The sequence below is a fragment of the Prionailurus viverrinus genome, chromosome B2, assembly GCF_022837055.1.
Source record: "Prionailurus viverrinus isolate Anna chromosome B2, UM_Priviv_1.0, whole genome shotgun sequence".
In the NCBI taxonomy this organism is placed as follows: domain Eukaryota; kingdom Metazoa; phylum Chordata; class Mammalia; order Carnivora; family Felidae; genus Prionailurus; species Prionailurus viverrinus.
Window position 1 is genome coordinate 33,489,028 of NC_062565.1, and position 20,646 is coordinate 33,509,673.

At 40.4% G+C, this 20,646-nt stretch overlaps 1 protein-coding gene across 1 annotated transcript; it reads left to right on the plus strand.

The window, feature by feature from the left end:
* The first annotated feature begins 714 nt into the window (after positions 1 to 714).
* On the plus strand, positions 715 to 11,918 carry SNRPC (small nuclear ribonucleoprotein polypeptide C). The gene is made up of 6 exons (XM_047860597.1): positions 715 to 920; positions 1,258 to 1,300; positions 5,087 to 5,195; positions 6,749 to 6,838; positions 8,403 to 8,507; positions 11,565 to 11,918. Exons 1-6 carry the CDS (start codon positions 913 to 915, stop codon positions 11,687 to 11,689), a joined length of 480 nt encoding a protein of 159 aa, XP_047716553.1. The 5' UTR covers positions 715 to 912; the 3' UTR covers positions 11,690 to 11,918.
* The last annotated feature ends 8,728 nt before the right edge of the window (positions 11,919 to 20,646 follow it).

Consider the following 20,646-nt stretch of genomic DNA (forward strand, 5'->3'; position numbering starts at 1 on the left):
TAGATCTGTGGACAAGATACTTCTATCAATATCCTCTTATGTAAAAAGATAACTGTCATATGTGGAGGACTTAGTATGTACAGATATTGCCCTAAACACTTTACAAGCATTTTCACATTTAATCGTTCCTTAAGCCCCACAAGTAAGAATTATTACCCATTATTTTCCAGTCGAGGAAAATGAGGCTCAGAAAGATTAGATAACTTTCTCAAGCAGCAAGGCTAGGAAGCGGGAGATGGGACTTGAAACTGGGGGTTCTATCATCTCCTAGGGTTAATGAGACTTAAAAAAGAGACGCCATGTAAAATCGCTGGCACCAAGCTTATTGCTTTAGGAAACCTATTATTTCACAGTTGTCACCTTCTCAGCAAGCTGTCTTATTTAAAGTTGAAATTCTCTCTTCCTTGCATCACTCCCCAACTCCCACTCCTCCTCTACTCGACTGCATCTAACCTACTACATACTGACTTTATTATTTGTCTCCCCCAACTCCTAGGGCCTACTCCACGAGGGCAGGACATTTGTCTGTTTCGTTCACTGCTGTCTTCTCTCAGCATTTATAGCAGGGCCTGGCACATAGCAGGCGATCCTTAGAAAGTCGTCCAAAGAATGAACACCATGCTTCCGGGAAGCATGAAGAATCAGGATTACATGAGCGTGGATTGAACCTCGCAGGGACCCTTCGAGCACCCCTTCCCGCCTAGCTGTAAGTGACGGGATGAAGAGAAAAGCCCCGCCCCTCGACCGGCCGCAGCGGGTAAGGCGGTCGCAGCGCAGCGCGGCGGCGGATTGGACGACTGGGTAGGGTTCCTGGAGTCGCATTTGACTCATCGGTTCCGCGGCGTCGGCGCTTGTTGTGTGCGTCACTTCCGGGTGGCGCGGGACGGAGTGGCCAACGGTCTGCAAAGCAACATGCCTAAGTGAGTGGGGGCTCGAATCTGGGGGTGTTCGCGGTTACGGTCGCCATTGTGGCCCAGGAAGGGGAGTGCAGAGCGGATTCTAGCTCTTGAAGTTTCCCGGGAAGCGAGGGCGTGTGGGGGAGGGAGCCCGGGAGTTCTGGATACTGTCGTCTTTCGGTTTGTGTAGGTCGACCCCGCGCAACGCAACAGAAAAGCCTGGTTTGTGTCAGGTCGCTTAGATTGACGTCTTGGGGTCGTGCATAGGTCTTTTTATATTTTACCTTCGTTGAACTGCCCACGTGGATGGGCATCTGTTAACTGGTTGTCGTCTTTTTCTCTATCTTCCACCCCTTTCCAGGTTTTATTGTGACTACTGCGACACATACCTCACCCATGACTCTGTAAGTAGTGTTTCTTTTCAGTTTCAAAACACCTTGTCTGTGAAAGATAAGATTTTGGGGGGGTATAAATGTGTGCTTTTCATGCTGTTGAGCTTTAAGTGCTCCTGCTTGGAAAAAATAACCTGGGTTTCTTTTCCTGCCTCCTTCCTGTAACTGGTTTCGTAATTTGGAATGATTGGCCTTCCAGCAGTTAGTGTTTTGAGTTGAGACCCAAAATGATAAAACTGTAGCAGAATTGAAGGTGCAGAAAATTTATGACCAGTAAAAATTGTAGGAACGTGTCCTAAAGTTCAAATAGTTGATTGTGACAAGGCATTCAGACATTTGATTGATTAAACTGGAAAGAAATGCCCAAATTTAAAACCTGAGTGCTGTACTTCTATTTAATTAAAAACTGCTTAACAAATAATAACAACTAAGATTGAATATTTACTGTGTGTCAGGCAGTGTTCCAGATGCTTTACCTGTATCATGTTGTTTAATGCTCATGATGAGCCTATATGGTTAGCATTATCTCCATTTTACAGAGGAGGAAACTGAGGCAGAGTATGGATTAATGACCGACTGGATGTTACTAAACCAGTAAGTTGTACAGAGCTGGAAGAAGAGCCTAGGCAGTATAACTTTAGGGTTTCTATGCCAGCAGCTCTCAAACATTTTTTGTCTCGTGGTCCTTTTACACTCTTGAAAATTACTGAGTTCTTTTATTATTATTATTATTTTAATGTTTATTTTTGAGAGAGAGAGAAAAAAGCATGAGTGGGGGAGGGACAGAGAGAGGGAGACGTAGAATCCGAAGCAGGCTCCAGGCTCTGAACTGTCAGCACAGAGCTGGACACGGGGCTCAAACTGACAGAACTATGAGACCATGACCTGAACCAAGGTCGAACGCCCAACTAACTGAGCCACCCAGGCGCCCCAAAAATTACCAATTAAAAAAAAATTCTTAAAAAGTTCTTAAGGGGCACCTGGGTGGCTCAGTCTGTTAAGCATCTGACTTCAGCTCAGGTCATGATCTCACAGTTCATGGGTTCGAGCCCCACATAGGGCTCTGTGCTGACAGCTTGGAGCCTGGAGCTTGCTTCAGATACTGTGTCTCCCTCTCTCTCTGCCTTTCCCTTGTTTGCACTCTGTCTCTCTCTCTCTCTCAAAAAAATTAAAGTTACAGGGCTTATATTGACTTAACTATTAATATTTGCTGTATTTGAAATATTTCTGTATTTGCTGTATTTAAAACCTACAATTTTAAAAATACTGATTGATTTGAAAGTAACAATAACAAGCTTTTTATCTGTGATACAAATAACCTTTTAAAATGAAAAATAGGAGCTTCCTCGGTGGCTCAGTCAGCTAAGCGACTGACTCTTGATCTCAGCTTAGGTCTTGATATCAGGGTAGTGAGTTCAAACCCTGCGTTGGGCTCTGCACTGGACATGGAGCCTACATATAAAATAATAACAGTAAAATAAAAGTGGAACATAGCTATTTAGAAAAAATTAGTGTGAAGAATGGCATTGCTATAACCTTTTTGCAAACCTCTGTAATGTCTGACTTAATGAAGACCACTGGATTCTTATGTTCTGGATTAAACTTGTTGCACTTTGTTTTGGTTCAATTATATGAAAAATCCAGCCTCCCGTGGATAAGGAGTTGGAAAAAAAGAGGAGTACCTTACTAGCCTTTTTAGATAATTGTGGATATTCTTTAATACTTTATGTTACTACACCCAGACTCAACACATGGTTAGTTGTAGTGTGGAAACTTAAACCATATCAGACTTTTCACACTCTGCTACATCAAAACTTGTTGGTCTGTCTTGCACTTTGAGTGAATCTTTTACCAGACAGGATTTTGTAACATGCTCTGGTCATATGGAAAATGAATATTGGAATATTGGTTCACTCAGTTACACAAATCTTCCAAGTGTTGACACATTTGATTATGTACCATAAAAATTCACATTAATGAGGCTGTAATCAGAAATGGCTTTTTAAAAATTTTTTTTAAATTAAATTACAATATTTTTAATTAAAAAAATTTTTTTACTGTTTATTTTTGAGAGGCAGAAACAGAGCATGAGTGGGGGAAGGGCAGAGACAGAGACGGAGACACAGAATCTCAAGCAGGGTCCAGGCTCTGAGCTGTCTGCACAGAGTCTGATGTGGGGCTCAAACCACGAGCTGTGAGATGATGACTGAGCCGAAGTCGGACGCTCAACCTACTGAGCCACCCAGGGGCCCCAAAGTTTATTTATTCTTGAGAGAGAGGCAGTGCGCTAGCAGGGTGGGGACAGAGAGAGACAAGGAGGGGGAGACACAGAATCTGAAGCAGGCTCCGTGGAACCCATGGACCACGAGATCATGACCTGAGCCAAAGTTGGACGCTTAACCAACTGAGCCATCCAGGCGCCCCCAACCTTGTGATTTTTAAATCAGTTCTATTGAGTTATACTTTATGTTAGATTAAATGCATATGTTTTAAGTGTACAGTGTGATGACTTGGCAAATACTTAACAGTTGGCTGTGTGCATTGAGATAATAGAACATTCCATCACCCCAGAAAATTCCTTTGTGTTTTTTTGCAGTCAGTACCCTGTACCCTTGGCCCCAACTGATCTGGTTTTTATTATGAAAGATCAGTGTTACTGGTTTTAAAACTTGATATGGATGGAATTTTATAGTATATATTCTGTGTTTCTCTTTTTTTTTTTTTTTTTTTTTTTTTTGCTGAGCATGCTTTTGAGATTTGTCCATATTGTATCAGTGATTGGTTCTTTCTGATTAATATTCCATTGTACCATGAACATGTGATTGTAACATGATTGAGATACTGCTTGTAAATTGCATAGCATGGTGTTTGGTATGTGGTAAGTGTTAAATAAATGTTAACTTAAACATATGGTTATAACTGTGTGGAGTTTATCTTATATCAGTTTTACCTTGGTAAAGGTCTTAAAGAACAAAAGGATTAGTGGGCTAGAGACAAAAGTTTGTATGTGATTCACATAGTCTGTATTCTAGACCCATAGTCATTTAAAGGAAGATATTCTTATAAACAGTATAATTTAGATGTATGTGGACTATATTATTTTGCTATAGAATGACCTAAGAAAGGGCATTAAAGGGGCGCCTGGTGGCTCAGTCGGCTAAGCATCCGACTTCGGCTCAGGTCATGATCTCACCATCCATGAGTTCAAGCCCCGCATCAGGCTCTGTGCCGACAGCTCAGAGCCTAGAGCCTGCCTCGGATTCTGTTGTCTCCCTCTCTCTCTGACCCTCCCTGTTCATGTTCCATCTCTGTCTGTCTCAAAAATAGATAAACATTAAAAGAAATTTTTTTTAAGAAAGGGCATTAAAATGGCATTATGTTCTAGATCAGGAGTTTGCAAACTTTTCCTTAAAGTGCCACATTGTAATTATTTTAAGTTTGTGGACCATATAGTTTTTGTTGTGATGACTTTGTAGGGAAAAAAAAATAGTGTAACTCAATTCTGCTTTGTAGGGGAAAAAAATAGTACATACACGAACGGATGTGACTGTGTTCCACTAATTTGTTTTACAAAATCAGGTGGCCGGCCCGTGGGCCATAGTTTGCGGACCTCTGGTTTAGATAATATAGTAGATAAATTACCACAGTGTGTTATTGGATGATGTTTATAAATAATGCTTTAGCACCCAGCTTAAGCGTCTAGAGGTAGCCAGGCTACTTACATAAAGGAAAGGCTTTATAAAATTTCTAGTTTGGGAAACTTGTTTCTGCGACTGATCTGACCTTTTTGTTTTACAGCCATCTGTGAGAAAGACACACTGCAGTGGTAGGAAACACAAAGAGAATGTGAAAGACTACTATCAGAAATGGATGGAAGAGCAAGCCCAGAGCCTGATCGACAAAACAAGTATGTTTCAGTCTCTTGTTCTGATGCAGGAGAATGGTCCCATTCTTTCTCATCCCTGTCTCTCTGTTGTTTTGCACAGAAGCAACTCATTTTGACTGATAAATAGGAACATTCTGGTGTGTTGAATGAAAGAATTAGAAGGTCATTAGTTTCTGAGGGGATATAGGAACACATTAATATTAATTGTTGAGGTTAGAGCAATCAGGTATTGATTACATTGGGAAGCGGGGCAGAGAAGAATGAATTGCCTAATGATTCTTTATTGACACGGACCAGATTTTGTAGCCAATTTATGTAAAATCTTCCTTGTAGTGATCATAGGTTTTAGAACTATTTTCCTTTTGTAATAGGAAAAGGTGAGAGGTGGGTTTATAGTTAACCTTCAAAGACTCTGAGAGACTCTCAGTTTCTTAGTCTTGTAGTCCTGACAAAGACAACTGCTCAAAAAGGAAGCTGATGTGACACAATAATCTGGGTATGTTTTGGACCTCTGTTGGACATGCCATACTCTTTTTGTTTAATTAGGAAAATTTTTGTTTAGGTTAATTGAGTTCAAGACACAAGAAGTGAGCCTGGAGCCTGACACAGGCTCGATCTCATGAACCATGGGATCATGACCCGAGCCAAAATCAAGAGTTGAACGCTTAACCCACTGAGCCACTCGGGCGCCCCAGCATATTTTTAATTTTAATTCCAGTATGGTATGAGTATATATTTAAGTATTTATTTGTGACTTTTTGTAAAGCCCAAATAAATGATCTTCAATTTCTTTTCATTTGTGCTTCATATTGTCAGAAAGAAAAAAGTTGATTGTATTGGACATTTTTGAAGATCATACCTTCCTTCAGGGTGGGCTCTTTAAAATCTTTGGTTTCTCATTCATGTCTCTTCGCTCAGTACACTAATTTCGAAACTGGTAAACCATAATGACGGAAAGTTTTGTAAAGCCTGACCTTTGGGCAGGTATCACACTTTTTTTTTTTTTTTTTTTAAGTTTATTTATTTATTTTAAGAGAGCGCGAGGGGGGCAGGGTCAGAAATAGAGGAGACAGAGAATCCCAAGCAGGCTCCGTGCTGTCAGCGCAGAGCCAGATGTGGGGTTTGAATTCATGAAACTGTGAGATTATGACCTGAGCCAAAACCAAGAGTCAGATGGTTAACCTACTGAGCCACCCAGGTGCGCCCCCAACATTTTTCAAACAAAACTGAATGGTTCAAACTGGTTGTAAACCACATCTACAGATTAAAGATGATTGCTTGTCTTTGGTAAGACATTGGTAGGTAAGAGGTCTTCACTCCAGGCTCTCATAGTTAATTCAGCCATAGGAATATTGACTAAATAAATATAGGTTAGAAAACCCAAAGCAGTAAACCAGTTAATTGTAATTTTTGCTGGTAAGTACTTACAGTTGATTTAAAAACTGTAGAGGCCATGATGTAGTAATCTTAAATGAATACTTTTTAGAGTGAAATCATTGTGAAATGAAAGAAAAGGGATATTTTCGTAAATGGGTTGTTGAGTTCTTATTAGTGTGTGTTTTTTTTCTCCAAAGCTGCTGCATTTCAGCAAGGAAAGATTCCTCCTACTCCATTCTCTGCTCCTCCTCCTGCAGGGGCGATGATTCCACCTCCCCCTAGTCTCCGTAAGTTTATGGAGTTTTTATCTTAACAGCTATAATTTAAGGGGGTGCAGATTATCCTTTGATTTTGTTGGATTATTTTACAGTTGGCTTTTGAATGCCCGTTGAATGAATACATAGACAGTAAAAGAAAACATCAGTGGTATAATTTCTGAAATGTCTACAGAGTTACCTTCTGATTGCATTATTACTAGGATATTGTATTTATGACATCCCAAGCGGGTTCAAGACAGTTGATTCAGTGGAAAGGTCAGAATGTACCTGTGATTAGATGAGCTAATATATGAAGAGGTGTTGATGAGTACATTAAATTATTTATTGCTCTGAACCCAACACTGAAAGATTAAAGTGTAGCGGATCAACTCTTCAGCATTTCTTCCTATCTCCTAACCCACCTAACACAAATATATACACCTTGGGAAAACCAAGAATTGGACAGTTGAAAGTGGGGTGAATCAAAGGCCTCTCTTCTCCGAGAAGGTTTTTTGTTTCTAAATGACAGAAGGAGATAACTAGGCCATAAGTTCCGTGGCTCTCCTGGAAGGGCTTAGGATTGAAATTGAATTCAGAAACCTAAAATCAGTCCTGTAAGTAGCCACGGATAGGAACAGAAGTGGGCTGTTTATAATAGTTGCACACTAATGCAGGTAGACAACTAATGGCCCACCAAACCTTTCTTGGGCTTCCACCATCCTGGGGCTGGTCAGGCCTTGGGTCACAGCAGCTGTCAGGTTACCTGTCTGTCTTATTCTGTATCTTGGCTGGCTGGCACCCAACCCCATTATTTTTATTTATTTATTTAAAAAAATTTTTTTTTCCAACCCCATTATTTTTAATAGTAGAATAACCTGTAGTATGAATGTGCCATAATTAACCTCACCATTTTCTTATTGTGGGACATTTAAGTTATTCCAAAGTGTTGTAAATGATGCTATCAGGAATATCTCTGCATACACATCTGTGTATTTCCAAAAAATCTTTTAAAGATTTTGATTGTTTTTAAGTAAAAGAAGGTATATATTTAAAATTTTTTTTTTAATGTTTATTTTTGAGAGAGAGAGAGCAAGGAAGAGGTCAGAAAGAGAGGGATACAGAGGATACGAGGCAGGCTCTGTGCTGACAGCAGAGTCAATGTGGGGCTCAAACTCCCCAACTTTGAGATCATGACCTGAACCAAAGTTGGACATTTAATTGACTGAGCTACCCAGGAGCCGCGGACGTTTTGATTTTCTTAAAAACAGATCTGAAATTACGTACTTGTGGCTTAAATTTGTCAGGAACTCTACAGAAGGCATAATACCCTTTAAAAAAATATTTTAACTTTTGGAATTTTTTTTAACCTGTGCTGACCTCATTTTATACTTCTGTCTAGGCAGTCTTGTCCTTGTTTTTTAGTCATAAAGTTTTGTGGCATATTGATTTTTGTGGATCTACTGTTATAAAAGAAACCATAAGAAGTCTACTATTCTAGAACTTGGGCTGGGCCATGAGGCTCTACTAGTTTCATAGAAGAGGAAATGTTAATATGTAAGCATATCTTAAACTCAGCCCCCATTCGTTATTCCAGCGGGTCCTCCTCGCCCTGGTATGATGCCAGCACCCCATATGGGGGGCCCTCCCATGATGCCAATGATGGGCCCTCCTCCTCCTGGGATGATGCCAGTGGGACCTGGTAAGTTTGAATCTCTTTCCTTTTAGGATGCTCCATTGTGTTTTAGTGCTCCTTTTAAATGGAATTCTTAATACATTGTCTAAATGTATTATTGCAGTAAACTAAACTTGGTGAATCCGTAATGATAAAGAAAAATAAATATGTGTTTTAGCAGTATAATTGGATGATATCCAAAGGCCTTGTGCTACTAAAAATGGGATAAGGCTGCCTTTTTTTCCTTCTCCCTCCCTCCTGTTTCCTTGCCTCCTCCCAACTTGTGGTCATTTATAATGAAGAGAAAGGTAGTTGAGGTTTTCCAAAGGGGATAAGGTAGGTAAATAGTTGTACTGCTACTTTTTTCAGTTTTGATCTGGAGCGGTGCTCTTGTTGCTGATTCAATCTTTAGTTAACTAGGCCAAATTAGTGTATGAAAAAGGCCTTAGCCCTGTAGTTAGTCGTTTATTCAGGAAAGGGGGAAAAACCCACCTCAGACATTATATTTTAACATAAACATAAATATATACTAATTTGCAGATTTTTCTGATACCTGGTCAGGGCCTTTGCTTTGAAACGAGTCTACTGATTAGAGCACCGTATATTTCTTGCCTAAACCGATAAACCGTACCCATAATGCATTCTTTACCAACTTTAGTTTCTATTTCTTTCAAGGTTAGAAACCTTGTGAGGCCATCTACTTCCAATCTTTTATAATTCTCTCACCTATCAAATTTGTGAGCACTTTTTGGGATAATTGTTTTTCTAAATATCCACATAGTTTCATGGAAACAGTTCTTTTTTATATACTCATTTTTGTTGACTTGCAGAAGTTAAATTCTATAATAAGAATAAATACAATAGACATAAGCCTACAACTCAACTGGTAAGACAAGGTGCAGAGGTATTAGATAGAGTAGCTTTTTAGCTAGAAGCATTCACTGTGCTTGCTACGGGTATCATTTAGAATGATAGGAGTAGAGTATAGGTAAGAGTTCCTTAGGAAGCCAAAACAAAGTGATTTAGATGACGTCTTTTGCATTCTTTTTTTTTTTCCCCCTCTTTTTTGAGAGTGAGAGTGAGCCTGTGTGCACTCTGCATGTGGAGGAGAGGCAGAGGAAGAGGGAGAGAGAATCTTAAGCAGGCTCCATGCCCAGCCTGGAGCTCTGTTTTGCTACCCTGAGATCATGACCTGAGCCACCCAGGCATCCCTTCTTTTGCATTCTTTTTTTTAAAAGATTTTTTTTTTTCAACGTTTATTTATTTTTGGGACAGAGAGAGGCAGAGCATGAACGGGGGAGGGGCAGAGAGAGAGGGAGACACAGAATCGGAAACAGGCTCCAGGCTCTGAGCCATCAGCCCAGAGCCTGACGCGGGGCTCGAACTCATGGACTGCGAGATCATGACCTGGCTGAAGTCGGGCGCTTAACCGACTGCGCCACCCAGGCGCCCCTTTTTTCTTTTTTCTATTTTTTTTTTTTAAAGATTTTTTTTTTTTCAACGTTTATTTATTCTTTTGCATTCTTAAATCAAGGTCACAAATTCAAATTCCTAGAGGGTTTAGGGATATAGCGAACTGGGAATGCATGACACACCTAAAGATAAGGCTTCTAGAACTTAGCTTCAGCCTGCAGTTGACATTTGAGAATGCAGGCTTGGTGTTGCCAGTTCTCCTGAGTATTTTGTTGTTTTCACCAGGATAAGATAATACTGTGGGATTTGAATTAAAATAATTAGTTCAGGGTGGGCAAGGATAAGAATGGGTTGGCATGAGATAGAACGTTGGCCATGGGTGAATAATGATGGAAGCTGGATGACGGGTACATGGATGTCCATTATACTTTTTTCATTCTTGTGTATGTTTGAATAGTTCCATAACAAAAAGTTGGAAAAAGGTATCTAGACTTACTAGTAATTAGACTTCTTAGTTGCCAGTGTTGGCAACTGATTGAAAGCAAATGTACTGTGGAGACCAAAGTAAACAAGTTTTCAGGTGCCTCGTTTTCAGTCTTTGGTCTAGATGAGTTTCTTCTAGGAAATGCTGAATATAGGTTATGTTATGTTGGGGTTTTTAATAAGATCCTTAGAAGTTTAGTATTATTTTCTGTTCCTTTTGAAATTGATCTTAAAAACATTTGTACCTGTTGAATTTTGTGTCTTTGCATATACTTGTGTTTTACTTTTTGTGATAAGGCTGTATTCGGCTTTGAATATAGTTTTCTCTTGAACTATTACCAACCTTTCATCAAAATGGTTTAGTAAGTAATTAAGTAAATTTTTATATTTGAAGAGAAGATCTATAACATGAAAACCATGAGGCATAATAATAAAATGAATACCCATGAACCCACCACTCAGCTGAGGAAGTAGAATATTGCCAATTCTGTGAAGCTGCCTGTACTCCTCCCCAACCCCCACCTCTGCTTGCCCTCCCTTCCCTGGCTCATTTATTTGGCTGGTGTATTGATGGGACACTTCAGAAAAGTCCTTAACAGTTTCTAAAATGAATTAGAAAAATTAGATTTGTGTGTGTGTGCTAATTGTTGTAAATCACATTATTGCCTGTTTTTCTTGACTTGAGCGAAGTATGGTTACTAACAGGTTCTCAGCATGGGCCTCCTGCTCACCTTTCCTACAACTCCGAACAAACGCTTAGTGGTAAGATTGTCCTCTGTGCCTGTGTACATTCATGAAATAGCTCCTGGTTATATGGTGGATAGAACTGATTAAGAGAGCTGACTGGGTAACATGTGACTTAGTTGTGAATTTCCCTGAGTGAGAAAAGGTCAATTTAGGGAACTAGTGTCCCTGGTGGTTTCTGGAAAGCACTCTATTAATAGTTCCCCCTTACTATCATTAGATCATGATTCCCATATGGTTCTTGTGTTGACCTTTGTTCTTTGTTTGAGAATGTCTAAGTAATTTACAGATGTGATGAATTTGTCGCATTTCTTCTGTCAAGTATGTCTTTCTTCCAGCATTTTGCAGGGGGGCTACTTTTTGTCTTTAATTGAAGTCCCATTAAGCTCTCATAAGTAGTAGTTTCTGACTCTCTTTTTCCCTTTTCTTTGTTTTATCCTGCAGCTCCTGGAATGAGGCCGCCTATGGGAGGCCACATGCCAATGATGCCTGGGCCCCCAATGATGAGACCTCCCGCCCGTCCCATGATGGTACCCACTCGGCCAGGAATGACTCGACCAGACAGATAAGGAGAGACAGGAACCTCTTTATATCCATTTTATATTACTTGTTCTTCACCAGGAGATCATGGTGCTGTGACTCTGGGTGTTTTCTAACAGCATGACAAGGAAGACTTGCTCCCCCTTCCTATCAAACAGAGAATAGTTTTTGCAAGGGAGTAGTGGGACAAAAAAAAAAGCAATTTCCATCTGTATCGTGAAATGTGAAAATAAAATTGTCAACTGCTTTAGTTAAAAATGTGTTCCCTTTTTTCTCCCCTCTGTATTCCTTGTGCATCATAAAAGAGATGAGTATTCCAGTTGTATTTCTCTAACTCATTCTCTCTTTAGCATGCCCTCTTCTGCATGACATTTTTTCCCCCTTAGCTATGGAGTGAGTCCCTTTGGACACCCTGCCTTTATTTAGTAAAGTTTTCATGTGCAAGATTTGGTAAATCTAACACTTGTAGAGCTTTTTGTTGATTAAAATAATAAATAGCACAATTGGTTACTTTTTCACATGAACAGCATTTGGGGTAGTAAGTGGAAAATTTTAAGTCTTCTGCTGAAGTAGGGAAAAAGCCTTTTCAGTGTGTGCATGTCAGCTAAAGATGGCAAGAATGGCCTTAACCTCAGCTTCTCGTTTCTCTTAGTTCCTCTTTTTCATGGGTTTCAGTAATCAGAAAACTTTCTAATAGCCATGGTAAAATTATGCAGATTTCCATGGTACAGAAGTTGTCTACAGAATGTCATTTGTTATATCACTGGGCTACTAAGTGGGATATTTTCAGAGCAACATTTAGAAAGTAAGCCATTGGCACTGTTCGTATTCAAGTTTGATGTAAAATCTGAACTGCTATTTCACATTGCAAATGGGAATAAAAATTGTAATCTTTGGGGAGGGCAGTTTAGCAGTATCTATCAAAATTACCTTTGACTTAACATTTCCATGCCTAGGAATTTATTCTACAGATAGACTTGCGTATGTACAAAATAACATGTACAAGATTATGAGTTGTAGCAAAAGATTGGCAATAACATACGTGTCCATCGAAGGGGCCTGATTTATCAAGTATGATAAATCTACCAAATGGCATATACTAGGCATGTTAAAATAGAATAAAGAAGCTCTCTGTGGGGAAAGATCTCCAAGATACACATTGTTTTGAACCTTGATTTGTTCAAAATGTATTATTCACTGCTGTTCTTATTTAAAGGAAATATCTATGTACCTGTGTACGCATAAAGGATCTTTGGAAGGACATATAAGCAACTGGTAATACTGGTTGCCAATGAAGAGTAGGTGGGTGGCTGGGGGACGGGGATGAGTGAGAAAGGCTTGTCACCTTTTTGTATCTTTTGGATTTTGAATCGTTACATGTAAAACAAAACGGGGGGCTCCTGGGTGGCTCAGTTGGTTAAGTGTCCAACTTCTGCTCAGGTCACGATCTCATGGTTCGTAGGTTCAAGCCCCGTGTTGGGCTCTGTGCTGACACCTCAACCTGGAGCCTGCTTTCGATTCTGTGTTTTCCTCTTTCTTTGCTCCTCCCCTGCTTATGCTCGCTCTCTCTCTCTCTCTCTCTCTGTCTCTCAAAAACAAATAAACATTGGAAAAAATAAAACTATCTTTGCCATCTGAGGTTATTGTTATAGTGATTTTATGGTAGAAGGTGCCCTAAACCAGAAGTTACAACCTGGCTGATTATTAGAATCGTGGGGGATCATTTTTTAAAACAAAGATTCCAGATTTTGATTTAGTATATCTGGGGTGAGGCTTAGGAAATTCGCTATTTTGGAAAGCTCCCTGGGAAATGTTTATTATTAGTGGGTTGGGCAAACTCTGTCTTAGGATCTATTTTACTCAGGAATATAATACTGGAGGTATGTGTGTGTCTATACTTTTTTATAAATTTGTAGCTAGAAATTGAAATAGCACTAGGTGGATAGCTTTTTTCCCCTAGAAACTTGAAGAGAGGCTAATTTAGGCAAATAACCTTACCTAGGTAAACAAGTAGTTAAAAATAGGCATCCTGATAGGGATGATTTTGTGCTCTGTCTCTAAAAGCTGAGTCAATTTCCTAATCTGAGCCTTTGCTAGGACTACTTGTTGCTTTTTAGTTTCTCATTGTTACATCTTTTAAAGAAGGACTTATCAGAAATTGATTATATATCTGACTTTTATAGCTCAGATTTTTTACTTAATCTGCAGACTTAAGAGGTTGTTAGAGGAAACTGCCAACTGAGCTTAACATGTGACTCAGCAAGTTTGTGGTTTGGATGGCTCTGTCAGACTCAAGGTGCTGAGGCTGGCTTTTGTATATACACAGAAAGCCCACAGGTACCTATTTTATTTTTTAAAATAGCCTCAGGTACTTAGGAATAACCTCGGTCTTCCTAAAAGAAAGCTTTTTCCAAAGTATGTTTTAAGGTTGAATATCCATTATAGAAACACCCTTCCTTCCTTCCTTCCTTCCTTCCTTCCTTCCTTCCTTCCTTCCTTCCAAGTTTTTATTTGTAAGTAATCTCCACACCCAGTGTTGAGTCTTGAACTCAGCCTGAGATCAAGAGTTGCACACTCCAACTGAACAAACAAGGGGCCCCAAAACATTTCTTCAAAGAACGTGTTTTTATATAGCTTTAGAAAAACAGTGTGATGAATTAAAAGTTTAACAAACTTTACAATGAACACAAGTAGGAATAAATAGTTCGAAGTTTCTTTTTGTCTTTTTTTTTTTTTAATTTTTTTTTTCAACGTTTATTTATTTTTGGGACAGAGAGAGACAGAGCATGAACGGGGGAGGGGCAGAGAGAGAGGGAGACACAGAATCGGAAACAGGCTCCAGGCTCTGAGCCATCAGCCCAGAGCCTGACGTGGGGCTCGAACTCACGGACCGCGAGATCGTGACCTGGCTGAAGTCGGACGCTTAACCGACTGCGCCACCCAGGCGCCCCTCTTTTTGTCTTTATTAACTACTTCAAAGTCAAACTGGGGCACCTGGGTGGCTCAGTTGATTAAATGTGTGACTTTGGCTCGGTCATGAACTCATGGTTCGTGGGTTCCAGCCCCACGTTGGGCTCTGCTGACAGCTCAGAGCTTGCTTCGGATTCTCTGTCTGCCTCTGTTTCTCTGCCCCTCCTCTGCTCATTTTCTCTCTCTCGCTCTCTCCCTCTCTCTCTCTGTCTCTCAAAACTAAATAAACATTAAGAAAACCTCTTAAAAGCCAAACTTACAGCTAACGATCATAAGACATTTCCTTTGTAAGAGGCTGTGAAGAACCCAAACTTATTTACTGCTGTTGATCTATGCCTTTACACATCTGGTTTTAATTGTAAAATATGAATTGACTATGATGTGAGATTTGTATAGTGCAAACAAGAATGCCACTAGATCTCAAGAATTGAAGAAGTTAGCGTAGATGTGGGGTAACATACTTTCTTCCTTTTCTGTGGGGAGATCTAGAGTCACTGAAGTGCATTTGAAGTCTAAGCTAGCATCATTTCCACTCCCTTGGCTTTAGTGGTTTGTCAGAATGCCAGTCCCCTTAATTCCCAGCTGCATGAGAAATGGGATCCTTGCATAGAGCCACAGGCTAATTTGGTCATCCTGTATGGAAAAAGTCCGGTGGTGATTAAGTGTGTGTCCCAATTAAGTAGCTTCGGTCAGATGGTATCTTTTAGGTTCCTGGATACATTTGGTGAACAGAAGAAAAAAGCCTGGCCTGCCTGAGGTTTTTCTGACAGAAGTGTCCTGAATAAATGTTATCTAACAGGGGTCATTTCTTTCCCTCCCAATTGAAAACTTAAGCGTTAGATTTTCTGGCAGAGAATCAAATAAAACATCCAGAACAGTTCATTAGACAGGTGCAGGATTAAGGTAATCTGCATGCTGCTTATTGTCCTCACTCTTCAGGGGTGGGAGGGATTTCAGACTTAACAGAAAAGTTGGCAAGAAAAGAACTATACAAAGAACACTTAGATACCTTCTGACCAGGGTATTCGCTATTGGCATTTCACTTCATTTGTTTGATTATTTGTGTACGTGTTTTCTCCCTCTCTCCCTCTCTCTGTATGTACATGTATATATTTTTTTCCTGAACCATTTGAGAGTAAGTTGCTTGTATCATGCCTCTTACCATAAATACTTAAGTATGTATTTCCTAAGAACGAGTACATTTTCTTACACAACCATGGTTTAGTTATCAAGCTCAAAAAAATGTAAACTTTACTCAATAATTTAATCTACCCACCATATTTCATTTTTGTCCGTTGATCCAACATGGCCCTTACAGTTTTTTCCCCTTTCCTGTACAGGATCCTCTCTAGAATCATGTACTTTATTTTTTGGTCAGATTTCCTTAGCCTCCTTTAATCTAGAACAATTCTCAGCCTTTGTCTTTTATGACACTGAGAATTTCACCACCTTTTGTTTAATACAATGTTCCTCATTTCTCATTTTGGATTTGCCTGGTGTTTTCTCAGGATTACATTCTGGTACATGGCCTCAGCTCTGTCCCTAGGATATCACATCTGTAGGCAGGCACACAGGGTCTGTCTGCCCCTCGGTGATGATAATTTTGATGACCCATCAAGGTGTTTTCCAATTTCTCCATATGTGTTCTTTTTGAATAAGTGTCTTTCCTCAGCTGCCATTTAAGAAAAGCCCATTAACTTAGTGCTCGCTCATCTAATAATAAGACTTTGAACACAGCATAGGAAGCCAAGATCTCAAATCCCTTTGCAAGGACTTTTATTCAGCTTTCACAGTGACACTGAGAAACAGGTCTAAAACTTTCCCCTTTTCTTTGCCTGCACATCGCATCCTAGTAACTTTGGTGACGGGGGAAAGGGGGGCTAGTTGTTGAAAGAATAAAGAAGTAAAAGGTAGGACAAAGAATTTTACCTCAATGTTCAAATGCCACATTTCTCCTCTTTTTATCCCTTTTATCTCTTAGGCCTCTGCTGGTGCAGTGAAACAGGTAGAGAGAGACAAAAAGATGAGTAAGGTAATAGAGCCTAGAATGGCAGGCAGAATTACTACTTGCCCACCCCAGTATCTATTACTATCTGTAATCACAGAACCCCTAATTGTTTTTAAAGTTTATTTAATTTGAGAGAGAGAGAGTTCGAGCAGGGGCGGGGCAGAGATTGAGGGAGAGAGAATCCCGAGCAGGCTATGTGCTATATGCGCAGATCCTGAACCGGGGCTTGATCCCATGACCCTGGGATCACCATCTGACCTGAGCCAAAGTCAGCCGCTTAACCAACTGAGCCACCTAGACGCCCCTAGAACCCCTAATGCCCTTCAGCAATGAATAGCACATTTGCCATAGCTTTTAGTTAGGTGAGGCCACATGGCAGGAGAGAACATGTCTGTTTTTCCCGCCATTTTTCTTTCCTGTTGATAGGAATGTGGATATGATGTTTGATTGAAATGTAAGCAACATCTTGCACCACAAACTGGCAACTAAGGATGATGTTAGCAAGATAGAAGGAGTCTAGGTCCCTAATGATTGAAGAGCTGCCTGAACTGCCTACCTCAGACTTCTTTTACATGAAAGGGATATAAACATACTTTTTGTTGAAGTCTTGTCATTTTTTGAGTTTTCTGTTACGTGCAGGTGAATCTAACCTGACTGATTAAAAAAAAAGAGATGCGGGGCGCCTGGGTGGCGCAGTCGGTTAAGCGTCCGACTTCAGCCAGGTCACGATCTCGCGGTCCGTGAGTTCGAGCCCCGCGTCAGGCTCTGGGCTGATGGCTCAGAGCCTGGAGCCTGTTTCCAGTTCTGTGTCTCCCTCTCTCTCTGCCCCTCCCCCGTTCATGCTCTGTCTCTCTCTGTCCCAAAAATAAATAAACGTTGAAAAAAAAAAATCTTAAAAAAATAAAAAAAAGAGATGCTTGGGGCGCCTGGGTGGCTCAGTCGGTTGAGCATCCGACTTTGGCTCAGGTCATGATCTCGCGGTCTGTGAGTTCGAGTCCCGCGTCAGGCTCTGTGCCGACAGCTCAGAGCCTGGAGCCTGCTTCGGATTCTGTGTCTCCCTCTCTCTCTGCCCCTCCCCTGCTCATGCTCTGTCTCTCTCTGTCTCAAAAATAAAAATAAAAATGTTAAAAAAAAAATTAAAAAAAAAAAGATGCTCAAGGAGAAGAGTAATATTGATGAATTTGTCCTGCTAGAAGTCAGACAGTAAGAAACAACACTGTTGTATGATACATGCTGTAAAGTAAGTAGGAGACATAGGGAGTGCCAGATCAGGGGTGGCTGCAGAGATGACATGAAGGGGTGGGGCCGGGGGAGCCATGGAGATGTCTAGGGCATAAGCTTTCCAGGTAGAGGAAACAGCAAGTACAAAGACTCTGAAGTAGAAGTCTACTTAAAGTACTTCCGGGGGCGCCTGGGTGGCGCAGTCGGTTAAGCGTCCGACTTCAGCCAGGTCACGATCTCGCGGTCTGTGAGTTCGAGCCCCGCGTCGGGCTCTGGGCTGATGGCTCGGAGCCTGGAGCCTGTTTCCGATTCTGTGTCTCCCTCTCTCTGCCCCTCCCCCGTTCATGCTCTGTCTCTCTCTGTCCCAAAAATAAATAAACGTTGAAAAAAAAAAATTAAAAAAAAATTTAAAAAAAAAAAAAAAAAAAAAAAAAGTACTTCCGGACCATCAGGGAAGTCGGTGTAGCTCAGAACAGCTAGAGCTGTTGAGAGGGATGGACACATTCATTGCCTTGATTGTGGTGGTGATGTCACTGGTGTGTGTATATGTCAAAACTTTAAAAACTGTGTGCTTTTCTGTATGTCAATCATACCTCAGTAAAGTGGTTTTATTTTTTAACTTTTTTTTTTTTTTAACGTTTATTTATTTGAGACAGAGACAGAGCATGAACAGGGGAGGAGCAGAGAGAGAGGGAGACACAGAATCTGAAACAGGCTCCAGGCTCTGAGCTGTCGGCACGGAGCCCGACGCAGGGCTCGAACTCACAGACCGTGAGATCATGACCTGAACCGAAGTCGGACGCTTAACCGACCAAGCCACCCAGGCGCCCCAGTAAAGTGGTTTTAAAAACGTCATAGCTATCACAAACTAGAAAACTACTCTCGAGAATCCTAATAGGCAATGATAACCCATCTCAGCTTCTCAACACTCTTGCTCTTGAGTTGTCTATAAAATCACCTTTCCTTGTTTGCATACTCTTATCCTTCTCTGGGTATAGGTGGGTAGAATATTGCTCAGTAATAAGAAGGAATAAACTACTGATAAAACAACTTGATGGATCTCAAGGGCAGTATGCTTGAGTGAAAAAAGCCACTCTGAAAAGTCACATACTGCATGTTTCCATTGATGACAAAATCACCAAGATGAAGAACAAATTCGTGGTTGCTAGGGGTTAGGGATGTGTTGGGAGTGAGGAGAGTAGGAAATGTCTGTAAAAAGGTAGCGTGAGGGAGATTTTTATAGTGACCGAGAAGTCTGTATCTTGATTGTGGTAGTAGTTATATAAGTCTATCCATGTGATTAAATGAGGAATTATACACACCTATCAATATTGTGCTCATTTTTTTTTTTTTAAAGTTTACTTATTTTGAACAAGACAGCAGAGGAGGGGCACAGAGAAAGGGAGAGAAAAAGAATCCCAAGCAGGCTCTGTGCTGTCAGCATGGAGCCCAACGTGGGGCTTGAACCTATGAACAGTGAGATCATGACCTGAGCTGAAACCAAGAGTCCAAGTTGGGAAGTTGGATTTGGATGTAAATTTTAAAAAATAAACAATAAAATTAAAAAAAAAAAAGTGACTCATTTTGAGAGGGTGTATGTGTGCTCGCAGGGGAGGGGGGGCAGAAAGAGGGAGAGAGAATCCCGCTATCCACGCAGAGCCTGATGCAGGCCTCGATCTCATAAACTCTGAGATCATGACCTGAGCTGAAATCAAGAGACATAACGCTTAACCGACTGAGCCACCCAGGCGCCCCACAGTAAGGTTTTTTTAAATTAATTATCTTTTAATTTACACCCAAGTTAGTTAGCATGTAGTGCAACAGTGATATCAGGAGTAGATTCCTTAATGCCCCTTACCCATTTAGCCCATCCCCCCTCCCACAACCCCTCCAGCAACCCTCTGGTTGTTCTCTATATTTAAGAGTCTCTTATGTTTTGTCCCCCTCCTTGTTTTTATATTATTTTTGCTTCCCTTCCCTTATGTTTATCTGTTTTGTGGCTTAAAGTCCTCATATGAGTGAAGTCATATGATATTTGTCACAGTAAGGTATTTTTTTAAAAAGATATATATCGTTTTTTTCAGACATAATGCTATTGCACACTTAATAGACTACAGTATACTATAAACTTACATTTAGTAAGAAACCAAAAAACTTATTTGACTTGTCTTATTGTGATATTTGCTTTATTGTGGTGGTCTGGAAGGAACCAAACTCAGCCTGCAATATCTCTGAGATATGCCTGTATCCATTTCCTGGGTTTTATGTTTTATTGTAGTTATGTAAGATGTAACCATTGCAGGAAAGCGGGTGAAGGGTACACAGGGCTTCTCTGTATGATCTTCACAACTTCCCAAGAATCTATAACTAATTCAAAATAAAATGTTAAAAACATTAAAGAAAATGTTTGGACTTAGGCTTCCAGAAAGATGGAGTAGATGTACTTTTCCCTATCCTACTGCTAAGTATAACTAAAACCCTAGAATGAATGTATGTGTATGCGTCTGTGCACGGTGTGTGTGTGTAAAACAAGCATAAGAAGACTGAAAGGTGGAAAGAAGGCAGACTTTGGGACCCAAGGAACAACATAATGAGCTCTCGATTTTTTTTGCTTCATATATCCCAGACTTGGGAGCAGAAGAAGCTAGCAACCAAGAAATACTGATAGGCCATAGACAAAGCACACCCCAAGAAAAGCCTGCTTGCTTTCTTTTAAAAAACTCTTTTAAATGTTTATATATATTTTTGAGAGAGAGTGTGTGAGCAGGGAGGGGCAGAGAGAGAGGG

What these genes read in the sequence shown, in the direction of transcription:
- SNRPC (XM_047860597.1), top strand. An exon ending in CATACCTCACCCATGACTCT is followed by an intron (nt 1,301 to 5,086) that starts GTAAGTAGTGTT and finishes TTTGTTTTACAG; the next exon opens with CCATCTGTGAGAAAGACACA. An exon ending in GAGCCTGATCGACAAAACAA is followed by an intron (nt 5,196 to 6,748) that starts GTATGTTTCAGT and finishes TTTTCTCCAAAG; the next exon opens with CTGCTGCATTTCAGCAAGGA.